Here is a 24,638-nt window from a genome sequence, read left to right on the forward strand (position 1 = left end):
ATGAAACTTGGAAAAAAAATCCCATCGCATATCAGCTGTTGGTTGTTGTTATGCAAACATCTGTGTAGTGTAAATTTGACTCTTTGGCCATCTGTTTAACGCAGAAAAACACACTGTTGGTTGTTTTGGCATGATTTCAATTAGCCTGTGCCGGGTAAAGGGCTTAAACCTGCATTCTTTCTTTCTAACGGTCTGACAGATACCATCAACAGTATAAGCTGTCATTGGTATCTTGGTATCTCCCATCACTGTAACAGTAAAAACAGTGAAATCAGCAAAAACTTCATATTACCCACAGTTTGTTATGAATCGTCTTCAAACTTCACAACAATATACTAGGCCTTAGGGGACATGATTACCCGGGTTGGCTAAGCATTTGACTTTGACCTTCAGAGTCAAAGTTAACTTTGAAAAAAAAAAACCCCAAAACAATCATATGAAAGGGAGAGAAAGCTGTTAAACCCCATTTTTATTTCTTCAGTACGATGCTTTACGTCTCAAGTTTTTACAGCTTAAATAAGCCAAAGATTTCAGCCGATTCTGCTCCAGTCATATGGGTAAAGATAATAAAATACACTATTTTAGTATGTAGTGCTTCAAGGTCATAGGTAGGCCATGAAAATCTTCAAACATTAAAGCAATATATTAGACCTTGGGGGACATTAGCACTTTCTTTGTTTGACCTCTCTAAAACATTATTTTTTCCAATACAACCTTATATGACACAATGATACAGAAAGATGAATATACTACACAAGATGCCCATATTAACAATGCTGACATCGGTATAAAACACTGCAGGAAGTTGTGCTTTCCGAGTGTTTGTTTTATAAAAATACATTTGGTTGTATCAAATCCAGGAAAACTTTCATGACCTATGACCTCAGTAAACATGCTGGTGAAGAGTTTAATTTTGCGGTTGCTAGTACTGAGTCACTACTTTCAAGCCTTATTGAAAACATACTGATGTTCATTTTGTATATTACAGGTAGAGTCAAAAAACAACGAGCAACCTAGTCACTGGACAGAGAGCGTGCAGTATCGTTTCGTGTCTCAGTGCGATTACTCCAAATCAATCTGATCTACAAACACAAAGATGGAGATGGTAAAAACGCTCATCTTAACGTTTCACAATGAAACCAACCAATATATATGCACATAATACAACTCTGTAGTTTTTTGCACCGTGAAACAAGTGACCATTCAACCCAGAAGTGCAGCTTAATATACAAGCTAATATATATCAAGCTGCAGAACTTCCTATTCATTCTAATTGTGGTATCCCCCTCTCACCTGACACAATGAGGCGGGCACTATTGCTCTGTCGGGTTTCTCCGGTGTACTGATGCCGTGTCATACACCTGTAGTTGTACAGCCCGTCTTCCATTTGCACATCCAGAATATACAGGGCTCCCGTGGATGTGATGAGAAACCGTTGCACTGGAAATGAAAAGATAAATAAAACATATTAGGTGACGTTACCTACATATAAAGAAAGCAAAGCAACATCTTCAGTGAACACCAGTAAACTACATGTGGGCCAGTTAGTACCAAACACGTCACTTTCATGTGACCTGTGAGTATAGCCTGTGGTCAGTCCGCGTGATGTTAAACATTCTGGAAAATCTATCTGTGGTTTGCTTGTTCACTAGACGGCAGAGTGCAGACTCTCCTCAGAACGCATTATCTCAACTGAGCTTCACTGTTTGCAGCAACAAGACTTTAATCAAAATACTTATCAAGAAAAATCACTAGATAGAATTAAACCACAGTTTTTTTTATGTTTAGTCAATAAGTTTTTTTAACTGTCTCAAAAACTGTTCATGAAAGTACAGGATCAGTTGCCTCGGGGTTTTCATCACAAGCGACGGTTAACATTTTGTACCAAACACAGCGCAGCAGTAATAGGTGTCAGTAGAGAAAGCATGATGCGTGTATTCATTTTTATGCGCTGGAATAACCACCTTACACATTCAAAAAGAATGAAATAAAGAAAAGCCAATATTGAAGTCTCTAAGCAAATATTTGCAAGTCAAGTGAGGAACGCAGCTCTGTGTGATTGTAGTCACCAAACATCTGCTGCAGCCCATTTAGCTCAGCTAAATCAGCTCTGAGGCGCAGTGACAAGGCTGTGTGTTGTATAGCGGTGTAACACAGCTCGTTATCATGTAGCTCATCGCTCTCTTCCCTCTCTCTCGGGGGAAACGCTCTGTCTTTCTCTCTTTCTCACTCAGGTTTTCGCTCTTTTTTTCTGATCCAGACTAAAGCACGGGGAGCCGGGGATCACAGAGTGCTTTGATAAGGCATGGATGTGCAGGTCGGATGTGCTAATATCATGCTAATGTAATGCTAATTTGTGTGAACACATGGAAGTAGAGAGAGGTAGTCAGTGTTTCTGAGGAGCGATGTGTTCTGTAGCCGGTGGCTATCGGGGTATTTCATGTCACAGATGATGGAAGAGCCTATCTGGTTTGGGCATCAAATAGGGCCGCCGTACGGTGGGGGATTCTGGCAGTATTGCTAGAGATATAATAATGCATGCTTTATGGGATGTTGAATCTTCTCATTTAGTCTTGTCATGACACATTAAGACAGGTTTATCCTGCTGGCAGAGGCCTTTGCATTGAGCGTGCCTAAAATGATGGAAAAAGGTGTGAAGGTCTTAAGACAATCTCTGAAACGGCTCAGAAATAAAAATAAAAAAAACCCTCAAATTATGGCAAATATTAGGAAAATGACACATTGTCCCTACTACTGCCTACATTTATGTAGAAGCAAAAAACACCCAAAACATTTATCATAATTTAGAAATAAATGATTGGTACCAAAGACAGAGGTGTTGCAATAAGAAAGGTGTGAATGTGAGTACAGAGGGGAGAAAACAGAGAAAGAAAATGGGGAATACACAGGGGAGGGTGGCCAAGATGCTATTGTGAGCAAATGTTGACCTAGATAGAAAAAAGAGACCAGGGCATCGATATCCTGAAGAAGTTTTTTCCTTGCTTGTGGTTGAGCTACTCAACCAGTGATACAACTGAGAGACACTGGATCCATGTGTGTGTTTGCATGTGTAGTCCTTAGTTACTTAAGCATGGAAACAAGCCACGACACATCATCAAATTAAAACTGCAATGCAGTTGCTTTTTAGGAATGAAATCATTCAGAGAAAGCAAAGGAAAAATTAGGTGTAGGCTAAGTCTTCTGCAGTCCCTCTCTCCTGCTTTCCTTCTTTCCCGCTGCAACTTTTCTGGCATCAAAAGCTGACAGCCTTATGAATGAGAGGAGCTTTCATTAGAACAGACTGCCTGTCACTATGACAAAAGGCTAGGAAAGGGGAGCACATGCTTTAAATGCACGTGGAAAGAGACACATACACACATGTACGTGGGTTTGTGTGAGCATTTATGGTCTTTAAACTATCTTTGGGTTATTTGTGAATTTCTCAGAATACAATCTGTCTTATTTAACAGATCACATACCTCTATACTGTGTGTGCCTCATATTGGAAACACTGCAAATGTCACTATTACAGTGAAGGAATATAAATTAAAGATCAGTTAAGATGAGAGGATACACGCATCTGTCTGCTACCCAGACATTATCATTGGACTTGTGAAACCTTATAGTATGTCACAGTATTCAATTAGAAATACAATACATGTATTATTCTGACAGATAGCTACTGCAGTGCCAACCAGCCCTGTCTTAAATATTTGGAGTCAGTTTCTCCTGCACACCACTCCCTAGGTGCTGTCTTCAGTACATCTGCAAAATTATCTTGCAGCCTGATACATCTCCAGGACTCTCCTGCAGATATATCCCTGATATCCAGCATCACCCAGGCGAGGCATCGGGTCATACAGCTCACAGTTCTATAAGGGAAATTATTCCTCTGTAGGACAGATGAATAAAGATGGATGAGGAAAACAGATAATAGTACTAAGTTAATGTGGCATTTTCATTTTTAATGGGCAACATCAGCCCTGTTGTGTTTTCAGCTTCTCATCTGAGAATTGAGTTTGACACCTAATTCTGACTGAATGCACTCCACACAGCTTTCACTTCACTGTACATCATTATCAAGCTTTTGAACATAAATCTTTTTACACTGCTACATTTGAAACTTAAACTCTTTCTATCTTTTAGAAACAGAGGTAGAGCATTCATGCACATCATGAAGTCCTGTGCAGCTGATCTCAGTACTGGCCCACATCAGCCGATTGTTCAGCTGATATCCAAATGTCCAACAGGGGCCACTATTTAAGTTGCTCTAGCTTGCCCAACGTTGCTGCAAATCTGGAACTCACCTCCAACAATATCTAACTTAATCTTAACTTGATCTATCTCGTATTTGTTCTCAGTAACACCTGTTCTGCTTTGTACTCTGATCCTGTTGTTGCTCTCGTCAACTCTGGCTTTCTATTCATCCACACGGAGGAACAGGAAGGGGTGCTTTCCTCACCTTATGTTTTCAACATTTGGGACTCAGTATGGAAACTGGAGAGAAAACTTTTGTTATTAAGCTTTACATGCTCATCTCCATTTTGGAGGAAACAGAGGTGGCAGTCTGCTCTGTCCCTGTAACATCTGTCCACATCAAAGATGTCAAATGACACAGCAGCTGATGGATCAGACCAGGATGTTCAATGCAGCTTCTCTCTGTCTGTCCTGAAACATCATTTCTCTCTGGCTGACTCTGACTCAACAGCCTGTACACTCAAGAGGCTGATAACTGTTCTACAAGGAAAGTCCTTCGTTTATGACATTCAAACACCGAAACAGGATGCCTGTTTTAGCCTGTTGTACAGTCATCACACAACCTCACAAACGTCACAAGATATGTCTCCGATTAAATCACAGGGCAGCAGTCCCACATTCTACACAGAGTCCTGCACTGTGGAGCAAGCACAGAGTTAGAAACACCAGGTGATGTTTCTCTCTGAAGTGGCCATAAAAAACACACTTTACAGCTGTTTGTATGGAAGAGGTGTGCTGCATATAAAGTATTGCAGATGGAAACTATCTGACTGTAGTATTTCTGTATTCTGAATCTTCCAACACTTCTTAGTATTTTTTCAGCAGTAGGTAAATTAATGCGTATTAGGTATATATTTAGACTACTGGAAAGAAACAGAAGGTGGTGGCGGCTGGATTTTATTTAAATTACAAGAACTCTTCAGAGTCAGTGCGATAACTGATAGTGCTCTCGATTCTTTGTTAGCTCGTTCTCACTCTCAACAACAGAATATAGTGCTCAACACAGAGCTGGAGGCCTCTATTAGCATATGTGCATGTCCTTATAACCTGAGACCATTTCAGTGTTCGCTTATACTGCAGTTATCTCATATCCCACTGGCTTGTGCATATATTAAACTCTTTATGAGCATGTGCTTGTGAGTATACATGTTTCTATGCATGTGTACATGCAAGGGAGTCCTAATGTGTTTAAGCTGTGTACAGCTGCAAAGAGGAATGGTCAATAATAATGATCGGAGGTGCACCGCTATTCCTTTCTCCTCTGAGTTCAGTCTAATGCATACTAACACCATCTAGCAGACAGCCTTTCCTGTTCTGTCCACATCTGCGTTTATTAGTTTATATTCCAAAACTATGGCTTCACTTCACCCCAGGTGGCTTCCACAAATATCAGCCATTTCCTCTTCCCTTCGTCACCCCGTTCAGCTGCTTTGGCATCATCAGTGGCACAAACACAAGCCCTTTTCTGTGGCTGCAGACTCATTAGCTTGAATCAATCCTCTTATAAGCCACAGTGAGCCTGTAAGGAGACTATTTGTTCACTCAGACTGGTAGCTTTTGCAGTATCAATGAAACTTAAATTGCTTGTGGGACATAAAAACAGAAACGGCCAGAATTATATTCCTATTACAATGCAAGTGTCACACTTTTCACCAAGGAGAGTTTGCCCTGGGCCAGAGATGTCACCGCTGAACACAGGTTAGTGTGTGCCAGGGACTAAGAATAAAGGATTTGTGATGAGGTGGAATACAATGACACATGGTGACATAGCTAAGCATTCACATCTACTGAGTGACATACCCCAAAACATACACTTAAAACTGTGAGTTGGCCTGGCTCTTTCAGTCATTTCCTCCATCCGTCCATCAGTTTTCTGCCACTGATCTGCAGTCACGACGCAGTGGTAGTCTAAGCAGAGAAGCCCAGACCTCCCTATCCCCAGTCAGCTCCTCCAGCTCATCCGAGAAACACTGAGGAGTTCACAGGGCAGCTGGGAGATGCAATTTCTCCAGCATGCCATGCTTTCCACTAGAACATGCCTCGCTCTCACCCAGGAAGCGCCCTTGTCCGATTTGCCTCAGCTGACTTGTTTTGAAGGAATAGCAACTGAACTCCTCACCTTATCACTAAGGCATATCCATATTTCATTTCTGCTGCTCACATGGGTAGTCTCATTCTTTCACCACAACCCAGAACTCATGACCATGATGGGAATTCTTTGCAGCTAATAATCATGGCTTCAAACTTTTAGTACTAATTCTAATTCCTGCTGGTTCACAGTCAGCTGCACACTGCTCAAGTGTGAGCTCAAGGTCACCACCTGAGTAAGGCAATAGAGCCACATCATCTGCAAAGAGCAGAGATGAGATTCTTACAGCACTGAGCTACACCTGAAATTCTGTGCATACAATTCTAAACACATTTGGTGACAAAGGGAGCCTTGGTGTAGTCCAACACCAACCCGGAACAAGCCCGACTTATTGCAAATCTGTAAAAATAAATGGAATAAAAAGATATTAAATGAAGCTGCACTACAACTTTTTTTAACAGAAAAATATAGGTTCATTTTCTTTCTCCATGACCTTGAAAATCTCAACCTGTGCTCCTTTGACTCCTCTGAAGAACTCTGAGTCATCTGTCCTGATCAACACCCACAGCCTGAACACCACTGATGGGAAAGCAACCAAGTCAGCTAAACAATGCAGATAAAAATTGCTTCCTCATCACTCTGCTGGCAGTGTCCCCAGTGGGCAACTGTCTTGGAGTGTATTAGTGAGTGGAATGTGGTCTCCGGAGACAGCCGAGCCCTACAGTGTCACCGTAACCTTGGCCACTCAAAGTCACACAGCCTGATTTAAAATAAATAAATAAAAAGATAAGCCAGGCTTGTTACACAGCCGAAGACTAACCCAAGGTGAACAAACTCTTCCAGTTAGGATGCAACATTTGGAAGTGTGGAGGATTGAAATGAAACAAAAGCAGACACAAGACTGACTCTGCGTTTGAGAGAATATCACCACTGCAATGGTGACTGCAGATTTGCATTTTCCATAGAAAAACTATGGCATGGCGTGCATGCACCCTCTGTTTAACAAAACTACAATTTTCACAAAAACAATGTTGTGTTGATGTATGTGAATGTACAGGAATCATCACAAAGGCCCCTTTAAACTATAATTACTTTTAAATAAAAAACACTTGTCTTTTAATAACATGTAACTGTGGTGATAATCCCACCATATGTTGTGCCTTATTGTTTCCCACCATGAGAATGTCACACAGTGACTGCTGCCAGGACTGCCAGTGTAGTCTGTAATAATGAGTGTATGATGAGCCCAGGAGGGCCTGTGTTGTAATTAGGCCTGGTCACTGTTATTGGCAGAATGACTCCAAAATGATCAGGCTGGGATGTGCATCTCTATGGAGTGGGGGGACCCCACCAATTTACAGCCCCTCTAATAAAAGTCATCTGTCATTCTTGCAGGAGGCACACACTGACAGCTGCTGTGGTTACCATGGCAACATGCTGACCACCATTCGCTTAGCAAGCACTATTCCCAATACTGTAAATGGTGGAGATGTACAATCATGCACATATACTGTCCCGACCAATCTTTCAGTACTGGATCAAAAGGCATACACAGTTCTTCTGTTTACTAATACTACCTCCCTCTTTTGAAGGTCTGGCTGTCCTGTGTACTCTTTTCTCTGATATCTTCTTTTTATTTCTTTATTTTTCTGAACATGGAGCTGGGATTTGTGATTTCAGGCTAGATAAATAAGACAGACTTGTGTCTTCCTACTTGTGTCAGTGCATGCAGTGATAAATAACATAACTTGGTTCAGATCCTGAATATTTTTAGCTCTTCTCTGAGGAAATACTGTACACTTAGAAGTACCACCTCTAACACTGACTTGGCCTTGCATCAACAGCAAAAAATGCATGTAGAACATTGTAACATTGTAACATTTAGAACACTAGTAGCTAGTATTTTGACTTCATGGCTGCACACACAGGCTTTAACAATTCTTAAATAATTTAAAGTCGCTATTTAATTAAGATAAATAGAAAATCATTATTAGGAAGGAAGGTTTCTCAGGTCAACATCTTTCTGTAGTTACAGTTTATTAAATTTGAGAAATGTATATTTTTCTTTGTGTTATTGGGCAACTGAAAAATTTAAGACATCTATATGTATATGTATATATATATGTGTGTATATATATTAGGGCTGAACGATATATCGCATTTGCGATAATATCGCGACATGATCAAGTGCAATTTTCTAACCGCAAAGGCTGCGATTATACTGCGATTATATTATACAATTCATGGGCTGCATCCTCCTGAGGCCGCATTTGTAGACAGATTACGTCACAGCGACGCGCCGAAGGCTGTCCAAATTACTACCATATCCCAGAATTCATAGCGCGGCCCAGCCAAACTCCAGTTTCCAGCAATGGCGGCCGCTACTAAGTTTTAAAATTACTCATACTAATCTTTCTGGGTCACAAAATAAACTTTTAACATATTTTCAGACGAGAAAGTAGTTGTGTAAACATCAAATATCTGCTCGGTTTATCAAGATATCCCATATTTGCAAAAGTGCTTCGACGTTTTCAGAGGCGTCTGCTACCCACCAGCTCGACAGCTAGCCGGGAGCTCGAGGGTTACTGATGCGGCCGAGAACGGCACAACTCCCGGCACATCATTTTCAGATCACCGCGGAGTTTCGCTGCTCGGGTTAAACGTGATATATAAGTCACTTAGACAACCTAAAAATGTTATTGTTGGGCTTTTTTCAGTGTTTTGTTTGTTCGTGAGTAAATCGGTTTGGCTGAGATTAAAGTTATTAGATTAGATAAAATAAAACTTTATTAATCCCCCGGGTGGGTTCCTCCTTGGTTTTCACACAGCTGACTAAACGTCAAACAGAAAACTTATTAAACAGAAGTATGAGACAGTCGAGAATTTACACCAGTGTCTGGTTATATTTTAGATAGCAAGAAGCAGACGGCCGAGTTTATTAAACTCCACCGAGACAGCGGTGACGCTAATCAGAACTAGCCTTCTGATTCAGAAGGCTAGACCGTCCAATTTCACGCCTTTAAACTTTAAAGGCGTGTTTGTGTGTGTGTTTATACAATTGCTATTATGTTTGCACTTTATGTGTAATGTTACTGACTGCAGAGATCAGTAAGATGTGTGTATTTTTTATTTATTAGTTTTATTTATTTAATATTATTTTTTAATTGAATGACTGTCTAGTAGTTCACAGATGTCGAAAAACTGAGTGTGGTAAAGCCACTGATTTTTTTTATGTATATTTCTGCAATCTGCACATTGTACTGACTTTCATTTTAATGTTTACACCAGGGTTCCTTGTCAGCACTTTATGCTCAGATGTTTGTAAGCTAAAAATAAACTATTGTGTATGTTCAAATATACTGTTGTGATTGAAGAAGTTAAATAAAAATGTCAGTCATCAATTCATGCATCACCTCATGTCATCATAACAGAGGTCTGTCTTCCAGGAAAGAACAGTTTAAAATTAATGTAATATAGTATTGGCCATACTATATGATGTATTGCTTGTCTTTGTTTAATAATACAGAAGACAAATACCTTAAAAAATAATCGCATATCGCATCGCAATCGCAATATTGGGGCAAAAAATCGCAATTAGATTATTTTCCATAATCGTTCAGCCCTAATATATATATATATATATATATATATATATATATATATATATAACTTCAGTACTGAGAATGACTTTTTAGACTAACAGTTCGAGTAAATGCAACCACTCTGTATTTCGGTACACCGTGTATCTAAAAATGACATGCTCACAAAACATGCTATAGACTGCGCTTTCTTAGACTTGTATAACTGTAGCTGTATAACTTTGAGAACGCAGATGGATTCTTTGGCCTTGGCTAAATACACGTGTATAAAAATGAAGATCAGCAGTCTTCACTCGGAAAATTCAACCTGAAAATTTAAATTAGAAATACGTATGTTTTCATTTTCTGGAGTAGCTGCTTTAACCTACACACACATATAAAAGGGAAAAAAATGTTTTTTCTTCTTCTTTTCTTGCTAGTATAAGAAATAAATCTATAATTACATATATATAATTACAATTTGGGCGTTGTAATTATATATACACAAAATAAACACATTTTCTCATTTCTCATCCCACCTTGATCAAAAACTTAAAGCAGCCTATCCTGTTCTAGGCCAGATCTTCCCACTACAAAGTAGAGTCAGAGTGGGGGGCTGAGCTTATTTATTGCCGGTCCTAATCATCAGCAGGATCCCTCTGCTCATTAACTAGACACACAGTAGCCTCAGGCTAACAGCCTCATATGTCAGCCAAAGAAAAAGATGTCATCTTCTGCTTGACTGAATAAACTGCTATTAAAACTGGATGCAAATAGGCACTGAACGACACTCAGATCAGGAGGTAGCAGGCGAGCTTAAACCCTGAGGTGCTCAGCCTCATTGTTGCCCCACATTTCTCAGTTAAAATGCAGAGATTCTGGATGCTGTCTGTCTCCAGACTTACAAGGCATCCAAACTCCCTGCGGAACAAAATGCCACAAAAGTGTTTGTTCACTTGTATGACAGTAAGTAGTTTACACTACTGACTGTTTGCTGGGAAACTATTTCACATCTAAGTTAAGGTGAATATATTAAATGTTTCTGAAATATAACACAGCAGACGCACGTGGGAAACCATCATGTCAACCTAATACGAGAGCAACAGTGGAAGCTATTGTGTTGCCCATTATGCTCCACTGTGCCTATATTCGGCTCAACTGGCTGTACGGTTGTATAGACAGTCCAATGAAATTCTATCTCCCCAGATCTAAACAGAACCAAACAAAGCGCAGTGGAAGAATGGAGTGTGTTTGTACAGGACTTATTTGGCAGACACTGACGTACTATGACTGGATGTCTCTTTTCTCCATCAGACTGTTTTGAGGCAGCTGCGTGAGTATGTTTTTTTTCTTCTTTTTTTTTCTCCCCATCAAACAAATGTTTGTCTGTTGAATCAAAACTGAAGAGGGAAATCTCATCACAATAGCTTTCAAATCTGTGCCTGCCTCTGTGTGTGTGGCTGTGTGTGCAGTGCAATTAGCCAGTACTGGAGTTGAGCTATTAAACCTCTGATGGTTGTGTGTTTACAATGCTATCATTGGCCTCTCTCTGGCCAGCGCTAAATGAGCCAGTGTTGAGCCTCAGCTGTATAATCATGAATATTCATCTGTGTGTGTGTGTGTGTGTGTGTGTGTGTGTGTGTGTGTGTGTGTGTGTGTGTGTGTGTGTGTGTGTGGGTGGCACTGGCAGGCATTAAAGAAGCTATTACTATCTACTCATCACAATCCGTCACTTTGTCTGGATAATAAGTCAAGCTGACAACAATTCTACTTAGCGCCAAACACCACCAAGACAGGCTTTGTTCTGAGAGCAAAGTTAAAAAAAGAAGGGTTTTCTTGGTGGGTCCCACACAATGTCATGCCTTTATTTTTCTTTTACTCATGTTTGATGAAAGCCTTGGATAAAAGGGGGGAAAGAGGAAGAGCTTGAAATATCTTTGCAACACCTGGGGAACAGAAATGTTCTCTCCCACTTACACACGCTTATTTGTTTACAGCATGACGTAAATAATGTGGTTTCCATGCAAATGTGCATTCTTAGCGTGGTTATTAATTACATTTCCTAAGTGTGAACAAGACAATCCTTGAAGCCCTTGCTAAACTGTGATAACCTCAGTTGCTAAAAGAGTTACTCCCACGGTGCCATTCCCCTGAGACCATGTGGCACAATATTCCCGTTCATGGAAAAAGAACTTAAATACAGCCCGGCGTGGTGTTTCATGGTAATTTGCGGTGGCAAGTGGAGCAGGCGATGCTGCTCTGTGAGTAAAGCAGAAGGGGCAAGAGGAGGATTAGATAATCAAACAGTGTGCCACTTTAAATAATCTCTGGATCCTCTGGGGGAGGTGAGATTTAAAGCCGGTGCCCTTCTGCTTTAATTGTCTGATTTTCCCGTCATTACAGTTGAGAGCCTCAGTAATTCAGGCTTATTAAATATTCAGGAACCACACCGAGGAGGAGGGAAGAGCGAGTGATGGGACAGAGATAAAGGTGGAAGAGAGGAGTGGGAGAGTGCGAGGATGTTATGGCAAGACAAAATGTATGGTTTGGGAGAAACACAGATGTTTCCCTTCTTTTCCAACTCTGAAGGAGAAAAGCACTTTTGGAATGATCAAAGTATGTGCAGGAAAAAAACGTCTTGATGCATTCTCAAAGTAAATCTCCAATAAGTTGATTCTGTTCATCACTTGGATGAGTGACGAAACGTTCCTCCCACAAAACACACACAATACGTCCACATGAACAGAATCAACTTTTTGGAGATGCAGGAAAAAAAGTTTTAGCAGTTTACCCTTTGTCCAGTTCACTGTAAAAAATACTCACCAGTATCAAACAGTAGTAACGTAACTTAATAAAAGATAAATTCAATGGAGGAAATAATGATAAAACAAATCCTTCAGGCTACAAAATTGAATTTGGGAAAAAAAAAAAAATATATATATATATATATATATATATATATATATATATATATATATATATATATATATATATATATATATATATATATATATATATATAACACCCAGCATGCCCCTGCGGGCGGTTTATCCTTCAAGCTCGGGTCCTCTACCAGAGGCCTGGGAGCTTGAGGGTCCTGCAGTATCTTAGCTGTTCCCAGGACTGCGCTCTTCTGGACAGAGATCTCCGATGTTGTTCCCGGGATCTGCTGGAGCCACTCGCCTAGCTTGGGAGTCACCGCACCTAGTGCTCCGATTACCACGGGGACCACCGTTACCTTCACCCTCCACATCCTCTCGAGCTCTTCTCTGAGCCCTTGGTATTTCTCCAGCTTCTCGTGTTCCTTCTTCCTGATATTGCTGTCATTCGGAACCGCTACATCGATCACTACGGCCGTCTTCTTCTGTTTGTCTACCACCACTATGTCCGGTTGGTTAGCCACCACCATTTTGTCCGTCTGTATCTGGAAGTCCCACAGGATCTTAGCTCGGTCATTCTCCACCACCCTTGGGGGCGTCTCCCATTTTGACCTCGGGACTTCCAGGTTATACTCGGCACAGATGTTCCTGTACACTATGCCGGCCACTTGGTTATGGCGTTCCATGTATGCCTTGCCTGCTAGCATCTTGCACCCTGCTGTTATGTGCTGGATTGTCTCTGGGGCATCTTTACACAGCCTGCACCTGGGGTCTTGTCTGGTGTGATAGACCCCAGCCTCTATGGATCTTGTGCTCAGAGCTTGTTCTTGTGCTGCCATGATTAGTGCCTCTGTGCTGTCTTTCAGTCCAGCTTTGTCCAGCCACTGGTAGGATTTCTGGATATCAGCCACCTCCTCTATCTGCCGGTGGTACATACCGTGCAGGGGCCTGTCCTTCCATGATGGTTCCTCGTCTCCCTCCTCTTTCTTGGGTTTCTGCTGCCTGAGGTATTCACTGAGCACTCGGTCAGTTGGGGCCATCTTCCCAATGTATCTTGGATGTTCCTTGTCTCATCCTGGACTGTGGTGCTGACACTCACCAGTCCCCGGCCCCCTTCCTTCCGCTTAGCGTACAGCCTCAGGGTGCTGGATTTGGGGTGAAACCCTCCATGCATGGTAAGGAGCTTTCTTGTCTTTATGTCAGTGGCTTCTATCTCCTCCTTTGGCCAGCCTATTACCCCAGCAGGGTACCTGATCATGGGCAGGGCGTACGTGTTGATGGCCCGGATCTTGTTCTTACCATTCAGCTGACTCCTCAGGACTTGCCTGACCCTCTGCAGGTACTTGGTGGTTGGAGCTTTTCTAGCGGCCTCTTCATGGTTCCCATTCGCCTGCGGGATCCCCAAGTACTAGTAACTGTCCTCTATGTCTGCAATGTTGCCTTCTGGTAGTTCAATCCCCTCAGTTCTGACTACCTTCCCTCTCTTTGTTACCATCCGACTACACTTCTCCAGTCCGAACGACATTCCAATGTCATTGCTGTATAGCCTGGTAGTGTGGATCAGTGAATCGATGTCTCGTTCACTCTTGGCATACAGCTTGATGTCATCCATGTACAGGAGGTGGCTGACAACTGCTCCGTTCCGTAGTCGGTATCCGTAGCCAGTCTTGTTAATGATCTCACTGAGGGGGTTCAGGCCTATGCAGAACAGCAGTGGTCATTGGTAGATCCCGCACTTGATGGTGACTTGTGCTATGGGCTTGGAGTTGGCCTCTAGTGTTGTACGCCACATCCCCATTGAGTTCCTTGGGGATCAGGACCGTCCGGCCTTCAGTTAGCCATTCCGGGTGTCTCTCGTTAACTAGCAGCTGGTTCATTTGTGCTGCCAGGTGCTCGTGGAGTGCAGTCAGCTTCTTCAGCCAGTAGGCGTGAACCATGTCGGGCCCTGGTGCTGTCCAACTCTTCATACTGGAGACCCTTTCTTGGATATCTGCCACTGTGATGGTTACTGGACCCTGTTCAGGGAGGTCGCTGTGGTCTGCCCTCAGATCCTCTAGCCACTGAGCATTGCCGTTATGGGTTGCATCCTTCTCCCATATGCTCTTCCAGTATTGCTCCGTCTCCAGCCTTGGTGGTGCTGTTCTCTTATTGTTCCCTTGCCACTGAGAGTACACCTTTGCTGGTTCTGTGGAGAACAGCTGGTTTATTCTCCTGCCTTCTATCTCTCTGGTGTACCTCCTCAAGCGGCTGGCCAAGGCTGTGAGTCTTTGCTTGGCAGTTTCCAAGGCCTCAGGTATGGAGAGCTTGCTGTATTTCTTAGGCACCTTATTTGTCGCAGCTTTCTGCAACTCCGTTAGTTGGCTAACCTCCCTCCGTGCTACTTTGATCTTGCCCTCTAGCCTCCTTCTCCATGGAGGGTACTGCCCCTTGTCGCTGTTCAACTTGTAGCCAAGCATCTCACTGATCACTGTTGCCGTATTGTAGATCACCTTGTTAGTGTCGGTAATCGTGGTTGTAGGTATTGCCCGTAGTGCTGCATTAACATCATCTAGCAGACCTTCTGAGGGTACTTCACGTAATCTTGGTAACCGGCTACGGGGGATCCAGGTTTCAAGCTTGGCCATGATCCTATTTTTCAGGTCAGTTCCTCTCGCACTATATATATATATATATATATATATATATATATATATATATATATATATATATATATATATATATATTTAATAATATGTTAAGAATGTAATCTTTAATTGTAAAGTAATCCTATATGCAGGGGGCCTTGGCCCCACTGTTTGTAGACAGGGATGATGAATGCTGCTGACTGACCTACATATTATTGCAGCATATTTTACGTTTAGAATCTCATAAAGTCTGTTGTTTGTCTTTTTATTTTATTTTTTTCAAGTAACAAAAAGTAACCACATTTGGATCACTGAGCTCAAAAGACCAATTAAAAACTTTAAATAAAAAACATTTGGATTAAAAGCTAAATGGAAAAATAAAAGAATAAAAATATGGCTACCAGTTGTTAAGTAAATATCTGTGTTATAGTGCTCACGATTTTGGATAAACCAGATTCCAATAAACATTCAGATAAGCATGTCGAGTGGAGCTCTCCATGGTGCTGAACAGAGATGGCGATCCATGAATGAAAATTATGGCTGTGCACAAGCTCAGCGAAGGGGGATATTAGGAAGAAATGCAGTCTCTTAAAATGAAACACCTGAAGTAGTTTAATCACTGACACATAAAACGTCTTCCTCTGCTCCGTGTAAGATGACAGAATTACTCCAATAATGGCTCAAAGTATTTTAATTACTAATAGAACTAGTCTAAAATCTCAAAAAATGAAATCCTGACAAGTTGAGATCATTCTGGCGAGCTGAGGTTATAAAAGTCTATAAATGAAAAAGCTGAAATCTACATTACAGTGATTATACAGAAAGAAATGAAAAGACTTCTACTCCCTAATGAGTCACCCTGTCTGATCACAGCCTGGAGCTACAGCTTCCATCCATAACTTTGCACAAACTACGTCCTGACATGACGTTTACTGGGGGTTTTAGCCTGAAAATGATTAGTATTAAAATTAGGGCCTGAGTCAGCCACTGGAGCAAGATAATTTTACAAATCTCTTAGGCAAATCGGCTTGTTGTCCTGAATCAAATCTCATTATTCCGATCAGTGAATTTTTACCTTATTTATTTAACTAAATAAATGTAAAAAACGAATGAAAATATATTGGAAATGATCCTCAGTGTAAACTAAAACAGCGAGTCTTCAGCATGGAGTTATAGTGAGGAATAGTGAGACATTGCTTCACTTAAGAAAATACGGCAAACCCACAATTGTACTTTGCTCAAATATTATCGAACCTTCTGTATTTGTGCAAAAACTTAAAAGTTTAAAAAGTAAACTATTCATTTAACAGAACAGTCCAGTTCAGAGCTTAGATTTATCATATTAATCAATAAGAGTTAAAATTAGCTAAAATATAATTATAATTATAATTATACGTGTGTGCAGGCAGTATTATAATGTTATATTCTACATACTTGGGGAACGGAAGCCCTGAGGGCCATAATCTCAGTCTGGTTCAATCGATTCATCTCTGCAATATGCAAATCTGTACTGTTACATCACTTTATTCCAAGGTCATCAGTGAGCTATGTAGAGGTCAAAATCTTTAAATGTTGATAAAGAACTTGGTTCTTTTCTTTTTTTTGTTCGACTTTTTTTGTGTGATCCTGTTCTTATAGTTGGTTTTGTAAACATCTCTTTCCTTTCACTGTTGTTGCAGTGAGAAAACTTTGCTTCACATGTTCAGTCCTGTTAATACATTTTAACATAAAGTGAAACTAAATTTTGGTCTGAATTCCCTTTACAGTATTTAAATATATAAATTTTGACCAGTTTCACATAAAAAAATGTTTTTTTCTGACACAAACACAGTTTAAATAAATGCATCATGAGATTTTTTTTTTAAACATGACTGTTTGATCACTGCAAGGCAGAGTTTATGTTCAGCCGGTCACTACGTCTATGAGAATGTGACTAGTATTGTGTATTTTCAGATGGCGCTGCTATGTGTGTTACTGTGCGATGCTGAGCACAAGTAAAGGGTATTTTCCACAGTGCAGTAAATGGGTGAAACTGGAGCGCCACAATGTGTGAGCTGTGATGTGCATGCAGTATTCTAGTTTTACTTTTTGCATAATCCTGCTGACAAATCTTTTCACAGCTTTAATCCAACACCCATTGCTATCTGAATTATGCTTCAAAAACAGCTCCATGTAGTGCGTCGCATCTTTGTGAGCAAATACACACGTGTGTGTGGTTGCACAGTTTCCTCTAAATGTGCAGCACAACCTGGCTGCAAATATCCAGCTGGACTAATAAATGAAAGTAGGTCTCATTGAAACAAACTTGTAATTGAACTGTTGCTTCGGCACCTTCTGAAACCTTTGCAGAGACGTTGGTGAGAAGCCAGTCGTGCTGGCAGACGACGATCTGCCTGCAGGTCTGGATCTTCTACTCGTTTCTAGATTTGTTTGGGTCTAGTGTTCTAGCAGACCCTTGTGTGATGTTGAAGGGTTTTCATGCACAATATTGAAAAACATGGTGAAAGCAAAAAAGCAGGCCGCTGCTTGATTGCTAACAGTAATAAGCTCACCACAGAAATGTCTCTTTAGCCTTGTTTATTTTTTTTGCTGCATCTTTTTCCACTGTAGTCACAGATGACTGTAAACATCTGCGCCGTCATTCCTGCTGTGGACGAATCATTTTTGTGCAACAATTAAATGGATAATTATCTCTATTTATTTTAAAGAGTTTGAGTGGCAGCTGAAAAGAAATGTAAACAGTCGAGGGCCCGATCATAAAAACGGTGACAAAAAGCAAAAAGCACGTGGGAAACTTTTCCACACAAATATTCATAAACATGTGATAACAAGGTGCAGGCCTCAGAGACACTTAAGCTCTGTGCAAAGCAAGTTTTCTATGTCAGTGAGAAATAATTTTACATAAAACAAAACAGCTCATCACACTGAGCCACCATCCTATTTCTCCAACTGACAAACTCATCAATCTGCAGTAATATTTAAAATCTGCCATTCACAGACTTCACTCCTATATTTATAGGCCCTCTCAGTCCTGGTTCCTTCTCTTGAGTTCCTTCTTTGTAACTCTATATTGGTGCGTCTAACAATTTAAGGTGCAAAGTGTTCTTTTTAATATGTCAAAGGTGAAATACGGGAGGTTCTGCAGCCACTCGTGGCTAAAAGGGACAGTATGCATGTATACAAAGACATAGCACCATATGTATGCACAGCTTTATAAATCGGACAATGTATGAAATGAAAATGTAGATTTGAATTTGTTAAATGTATTACTGAGACATTTGATGGTCTTTATAACAGCAAATGAAAATGTAAAAATATAAGAAATATAACACTGCATTTAAATAAAACAGAATTAAATAAAAAGAAATAATGTTTCATTTTATTTGATTTTAATAAATAGCTTTACTGCAGAATTACAGCAATGCTCAGGAATTGGCAAGTTCATAAAGACACTTCGAAAATTACTTTTGGAAGGATATGATATTGAAAAAAACAATCACCCATTGTATGTATAAATATGTCAACTCGTATTGAAATTATAAATATCGTGCCAGCCTTGTTGATATAAGTTTTTTGTGTATTGTGTGGAATATGTGATGAGGAGAATTAGGTAAATATGTGGGATTAATAAGATGTTGAGCAGGGGTAGGAGTTAATAAGTATGTGTATACTTCTTCCTACTCCTTTTCAGACCAAACAATTGTTATTTCATGTTAGACGAATGTGTTTTATTTTATTATATTTCTTTTTTGCTTGTCTGTACAAATACGTGTGTGTGTGTGTGTGTATCTACACATATATTCGTATCCGTAAACGAAAGTACATGTAGACGAGTATATATTGTTTTTTTTGGTTTTTTTGGTTGTTTGTTTTATTATGTCTGAAATAAATAAAGATACAATACAATACAATACAATACAATACAATACAATAATGGTTATTTTTCTTTTTAATACAATTTTTTATTATTATTTTTTTCAATTTCTTATTCTATCCATTTTATTTCCTTTTGTTAGATTTATCTTATTTTCATTTTCTTACATTCTGAAATTAGTTTTGTTAGTAGTAGCAGTATTATTGTTGTTACCATGGAAGCATGGGAAAATAGGGAGATCATTCATTCAAACTACTCTCTTTAAAATTCTGGGATGGACAACAGAAAATAAAATACAGGAAAGTGACTGAAAAAAATGGGGCTTCATGGAACTACACTGAGATTGTATTGCATTAACCACAATCAAGATTATATGTACAAACAGAGATTGATGATCAAATACAAAATTGAAAAAACCCCGATGATTAATGTAAGATATGTCAGATCAGTCTTTACCAAACTGACTCCACATGTTTTTTTCTCTCGCTCCAGATGTCCAGGACACAGAATGAAGACACGCCCCCATTTACAAGACCACTTGTCTACTCGACTGTTATAAAATTCCCACAGCAGCCTCTGCCATTCTCACAATGGCTCAAATCAAAGCAAAAAGCAAAAATTAAAAAAAAAACACTCCTTCTCTTTATACAGCAATTTCAATTTAGCCTCCTCCTCCTGCCCATCTTGTTCTTTGTCACTGTCTCCTCTGTGTCCTCGCTTTTCAATTCTTCCCTTTTCCTTGGTGTTTCCCTTTCCTCTTTCTCCTCCCTCCCCCCTCAGAGTATTAGCTTGCAGTGGCCAGGCCGCTTGACAGCTGCTCCACCTGAAGAATATCAATCAATGTTGCTGTGGAGACCAAATCAGGCTCCCCTCGTTTATTTTCTGCCCCTCTTTTCCTTTCCATCGTCTTGGCCTTGCATGTTGCTGTTCATGGTCTAATCATGAACCAGAGCTTGTTTGCTGCTCTAAAGTGTAAATGACTCATTAGGCTCATAAAAGGTGTGAATATTTACATAGTATTGACTTCTTGAACTGATATATTACAGGAACACACCTCGCCACCTTCTGCTGCTAATTTCTTTGAGGTGTGAATAATTGAGTTGCAGATGCAAACCCCGAGAAGTCTCAGACTATCACTCCAGATGAGCCAGGCAGACAGGCGTGGGATGCAAGTGTCTATCACTGCTAACGCATGACAGGAGAGCGAGCACTGTACAAATCACAATGCTCAATATAGGACCACACTCAAAGTGTTACTAATCACCATTAAAGGCCTCCAGAAGTGGTCTGCCTGTTCTGATCAGGTTACCATAACAATATACAGTCACATTTATTAGTTTGAGGTAAACTAAAATTTAAAGGGAAAATGTCTGAAGTCTGAAATAGTTATTTTTTTAAACTTGAGCCCCCGTGATTGTGCATCCATCCATCCACCCAGCCCTCCCTCCGCCACCCATTCAGGCTGGTGTCTGGTGTTTACGGGCTTCCTCAGCAGGCGGGGTTGTTTAACGAGAGCAGGGGGACAGCGTGGCACTAATTGCTGTGTGTGATTTATACCAGGCTGGGACCAGGCAGGAACACAGGCAGACGATGGTACTCTGAGAGCAGCTGCTTTGCCCAATATTTACTTAACCCTCCGCTGGCGGGCCTGGCACTAGCGCCACTGACGATGGGTCTGTAGGGAGTCATTTCATTGCTTAGCACAATGTAGTGCAGCAGGATTGTGGCCATGTTTGGAGATTGGCTCAAAGTGGGACTGTGTGAGAGTGTATGTTAGCTAGATTGGAGCAATTACAGGGAAGAATCTGATTGGTCTCCTGACAGCTTGATAGTCCAGGAAAAACTGCTGCCAGGTGTAAAAAAAAAAAAAAAAAAAAAAAAAAAGAATTTTCAGGAATTTTTAAAAGTAGCTTTTGGGGTTTTTTATTTAAAAAAGGGACTTAAGTTGTTTCTTTATTTATACATTTTTTGAGGGGGTTAATGACCTTTCTACAAGTTTTATGTCATTTTACGACATAATTTAAAAAAATGCTCTGCAGGGATGAACAGAAGAGCCCTTAAGTTGCAGAATGCCAGTCCTGTAATATTTGGAAACAAAGGACCTAAACTAGGCATCTCTTAAGTTAGCTAACAGTTAACAGCCTATTGGTCATTTTATACATGAAGGTCGTCAACTCTAACAAAGTTTAAAAAAGGGATAAAGAATTATACAAATGTTAGAACATGTCTCTGTCTGTGTACTGCAGGAAAGCTCATTCTTTGCCACATGCTAGCAAAGTTAACCATAATTAGGTGCTCTTTGACTGATACAGGCAGTGCAGGTCTCTCTTTCTCTCTGTCTTGTCATCCTCTCACCCACTGTGTGTGAAACGATGCTCTTATGCCAACACAGCTTTAAATGTACCCCACGTTAACTATTTTTTACCAGGACGACAGCATCTGCAACAGGGTGAAAAGTCTGTGTTCCACTCTTAGTTTCAGAACCACACAGTGAGTAGTTGGAGAGTGTTTGTAGACAAGTGTGTACCTTCAATACAAACTATGGGTGACTGCAGCATTCTGCAGTCTTTTAACATATTGGTATTTGGTGCAAGTCTATTCGTGACCAGTACAATATACACTATGCTAAACTACAGATATTTTGTCCCCATTCCTGTGACAAAAGCACTAGTGCTAGTCTGTTGATCAGCTATAATTGATCAGGGACAAACCTGCAGTCTGTCATGTCTTTCAGTTAAGTCACTATGTTAAAGAAAAAAGTCTGTCCGACAAATGAAAAGTCATTTAACTCCTCATTTTGGCAAACGTGCAGGATAAGTGAATCGTTCTTCAGTTTAATTTTTCATGGTTATTGTACTTATTTTATTTTTTTATTTTTTGGGCCCATAAAGGTGTGGAGCCGTCATCGTCGAGGAGAGTAGATCAACTGTTTATTTGTTTATTTATAAGGAACCCCATTAGCTTCCACAACAGGGGTTGCTAGTCTTCCTGGGGCCCAAATCATCAAATACCACCAAATAAAATGTTACACAATAAGTTGGATGCAAATTGTCCACATAATTTGGCTCTTACATCCGCAATAAGGTTTTACAATTCTGAAAATATAAGCATGTAAATATTAAAAAATATAAAAAACACTCAAACAAAATACACAATTTCCATTACAAGTGACATTACCCTCTACAATTTTTACAAATAAATTAAAAACTGCCTAAATAGGCTTTTAGGTGATTTTTAAAATTATGAATAGAAGCCAATTCTCTAATTGCATAAGGCAACTTATTCCACTGAAAAGATGCTTTAAATATAACAGAGTTTTTCAGAAAGTTACTTTTAACTCGAGGAGTCACTAAATTGTGGTTAGTTGAGAATCGTGTGGCATGATTATGTATTTCATCTGGATGCTGCAACTGAGCATAAAAAAGTGTGGTGTGTTTACCAGTATTGCTTTCTTTAAAAATACAAGTAAGCCATAGTATAATTTAACTTGTACAGAAAGCCAAGAAAGTTTACCGCGCATTTTATCAATATCTGTATAATATGAACACCTTAACACTAATCTGGCCGCCCTATTTTGGACTAACTGAAGTTCAGATCTGTCTTATTAGCTGCTGACCAAATGACTGAGCAGTACTCTAGATGAGATAACACTAGTGCATTAATGACATCTTTCATAACTGAAGAAGTAATATAAAAGGAGCATTTCCTAGCTATAGCTATGCCCTGTCCCATTTTCTTAATAACAGAGTTGATGTGCTGAGACAATGAAAGGTGGTGGTTTATGGTAACACAAAGTAATTTAGTCTGGGTGACCTGTTCTAATACCGATCCAGCTATGGAAAGATTTAGTTGTGGGCTGTTGACTAAGCGTCCTCTACTTCCTATTAACATGTCTTTGGATTTAAACACGTTTAAAATCACGTTGTTTTTACTTATCCAGTCAAACACGTTCAGCAAATCTAGTTGTAACACGCTGGTCAATTCAGAGTAGCTACTGGCTGAATAAAACACGGTGGAGTCATCAGCATACATTACAAGATGAGATTTATCCAGGACGTACGGCAGATCGTTTGTAAAGACTGAACACAGAAGTGGACCGAGGCAGCTGCCTTGGGGTAGACCACAGTTCATTTCACAGCCCTCCGAGAAATAACCGTTATAATAAACCTTTTGCCTTCTTCCAGACAAATAACTTTCCATCCAGCACAAAGCAGCTGGTGAAAATCCATAACATTTTAGTTTATCTATCAAAAGATCATGATTTATCAAATCAAATGCAGCACTAAAATCCAAAAATACCACCCCGGCCAAATTCCCATTATCTAGATATTTGTACCAGTTATCTGTCATGTGACTGAGAGCTGAGCTGGTGGAATAACCAGGTTTGTAGGCATGTTGAAACTGAGCGAGTAACTGGTTTTCTGTTAGGTAATGTTGAATTTGTTCATAGACAATCCTCTCCATAATTTTACTTAGAACGGGGAGCAGACTAATAGATCTGCTATTGACACCATTAAAAACGTCATTCTTGTTTTTAGGGATGGGAATTATTTTCGATTCTTTCCACTGCAATGGAAATAAGCTGCATGCCAAAGATCTATTACATATGGGACATATAGGAAGGGACACAAACTTGCAGTTTGCTGTCTGTGTTATCAGAGCCGGAGGATGTATCGTCAGGAAGTGATATCAATAAGCGCTCTACCATCTCCACACTCACTGCCTCAAACTTAAATTGGCATTGCTTATTATTCACGATAACATCCTGTATAAGACGACGTGATAAGGTGGGATCGCCTCTGCTCATATTAGATTTTAAATTTGTTATTTTATTGCTGTAGTTATTCACAAAATAATTGTCCTTAGCTTTACTTATAAACGTTCCACCCGTGTAGATGTGAGACACCACCGGAGCAAGATCTCTACCCATTATATTATTTAAAACTTTCCACACCTTCTTGCTGTCCTTACTGGCCTCCTTGAGCTTAAGTTGATAATATTCTTTCTTCTTGTGCCTATTCAGTTTAGTTACTTGATTTCTTAACTCGCGATATCTTGCCCACTCTTGTGGACTGACAGACTTATGTGCTTTTGCTTTTGCTATATCCCTTTCTGACATTGCAACCTTAAGTTCATTATCTAACCAAGGTGCGTAGTTCTTTTTAACAGTAAATCTTTTTAAGGGGGCATGTTTGTCAGCCAGGTAGCAAAAGTTTTCAATAAACATAGATAATGCCATATCAGGGTCACTCTCGAGGCAGATGTCAGTCCAGTGAATTTCTTTTACGTCATTAATATACTTATCTGCATTGAAATTTTTGTATGATCTATGAAAAA

The 24,638-nt window shown here is 40.0% G+C and overlaps 1 protein-coding gene across 2 annotated transcripts in view; it reads right to left on the bottom strand.

The window, feature by feature from the left end:
- dscama (Down syndrome cell adhesion molecule a) overlaps positions 1–24,638 on the bottom strand; it is a 116,636-nt gene that overhangs the window by 42,619 nt on the left and 49,379 nt on the right. For both annotated transcript variants that reach the window (XM_086307814.1, XM_086307813.1), the window contains exon 4: positions 1,294–1,440. In XM_086307814.1, coding sequence (XP_086163940.1) covers positions 1,294–1,440 — 147 coding nt within the window. The remainder of the gene's footprint in view (positions 1–1,293; positions 1,441–24,638) is intronic.

Source organism: Aulonocara sp. 'chitande type north' Nkhata Bay, linkage group LG10 (genome assembly GCF_057382095.1).
Source record: "Aulonocara sp. 'chitande type north' Nkhata Bay isolate Kocher_YH1m ecotype deep benthic linkage group LG10, A_spYH_male_GT1.1, whole genome shotgun sequence".
NCBI classification, from domain to species: Eukaryota; Metazoa; Chordata; class Actinopteri; order Cichliformes; family Cichlidae; genus Aulonocara; species Aulonocara sp. 'chitande type north' Nkhata Bay.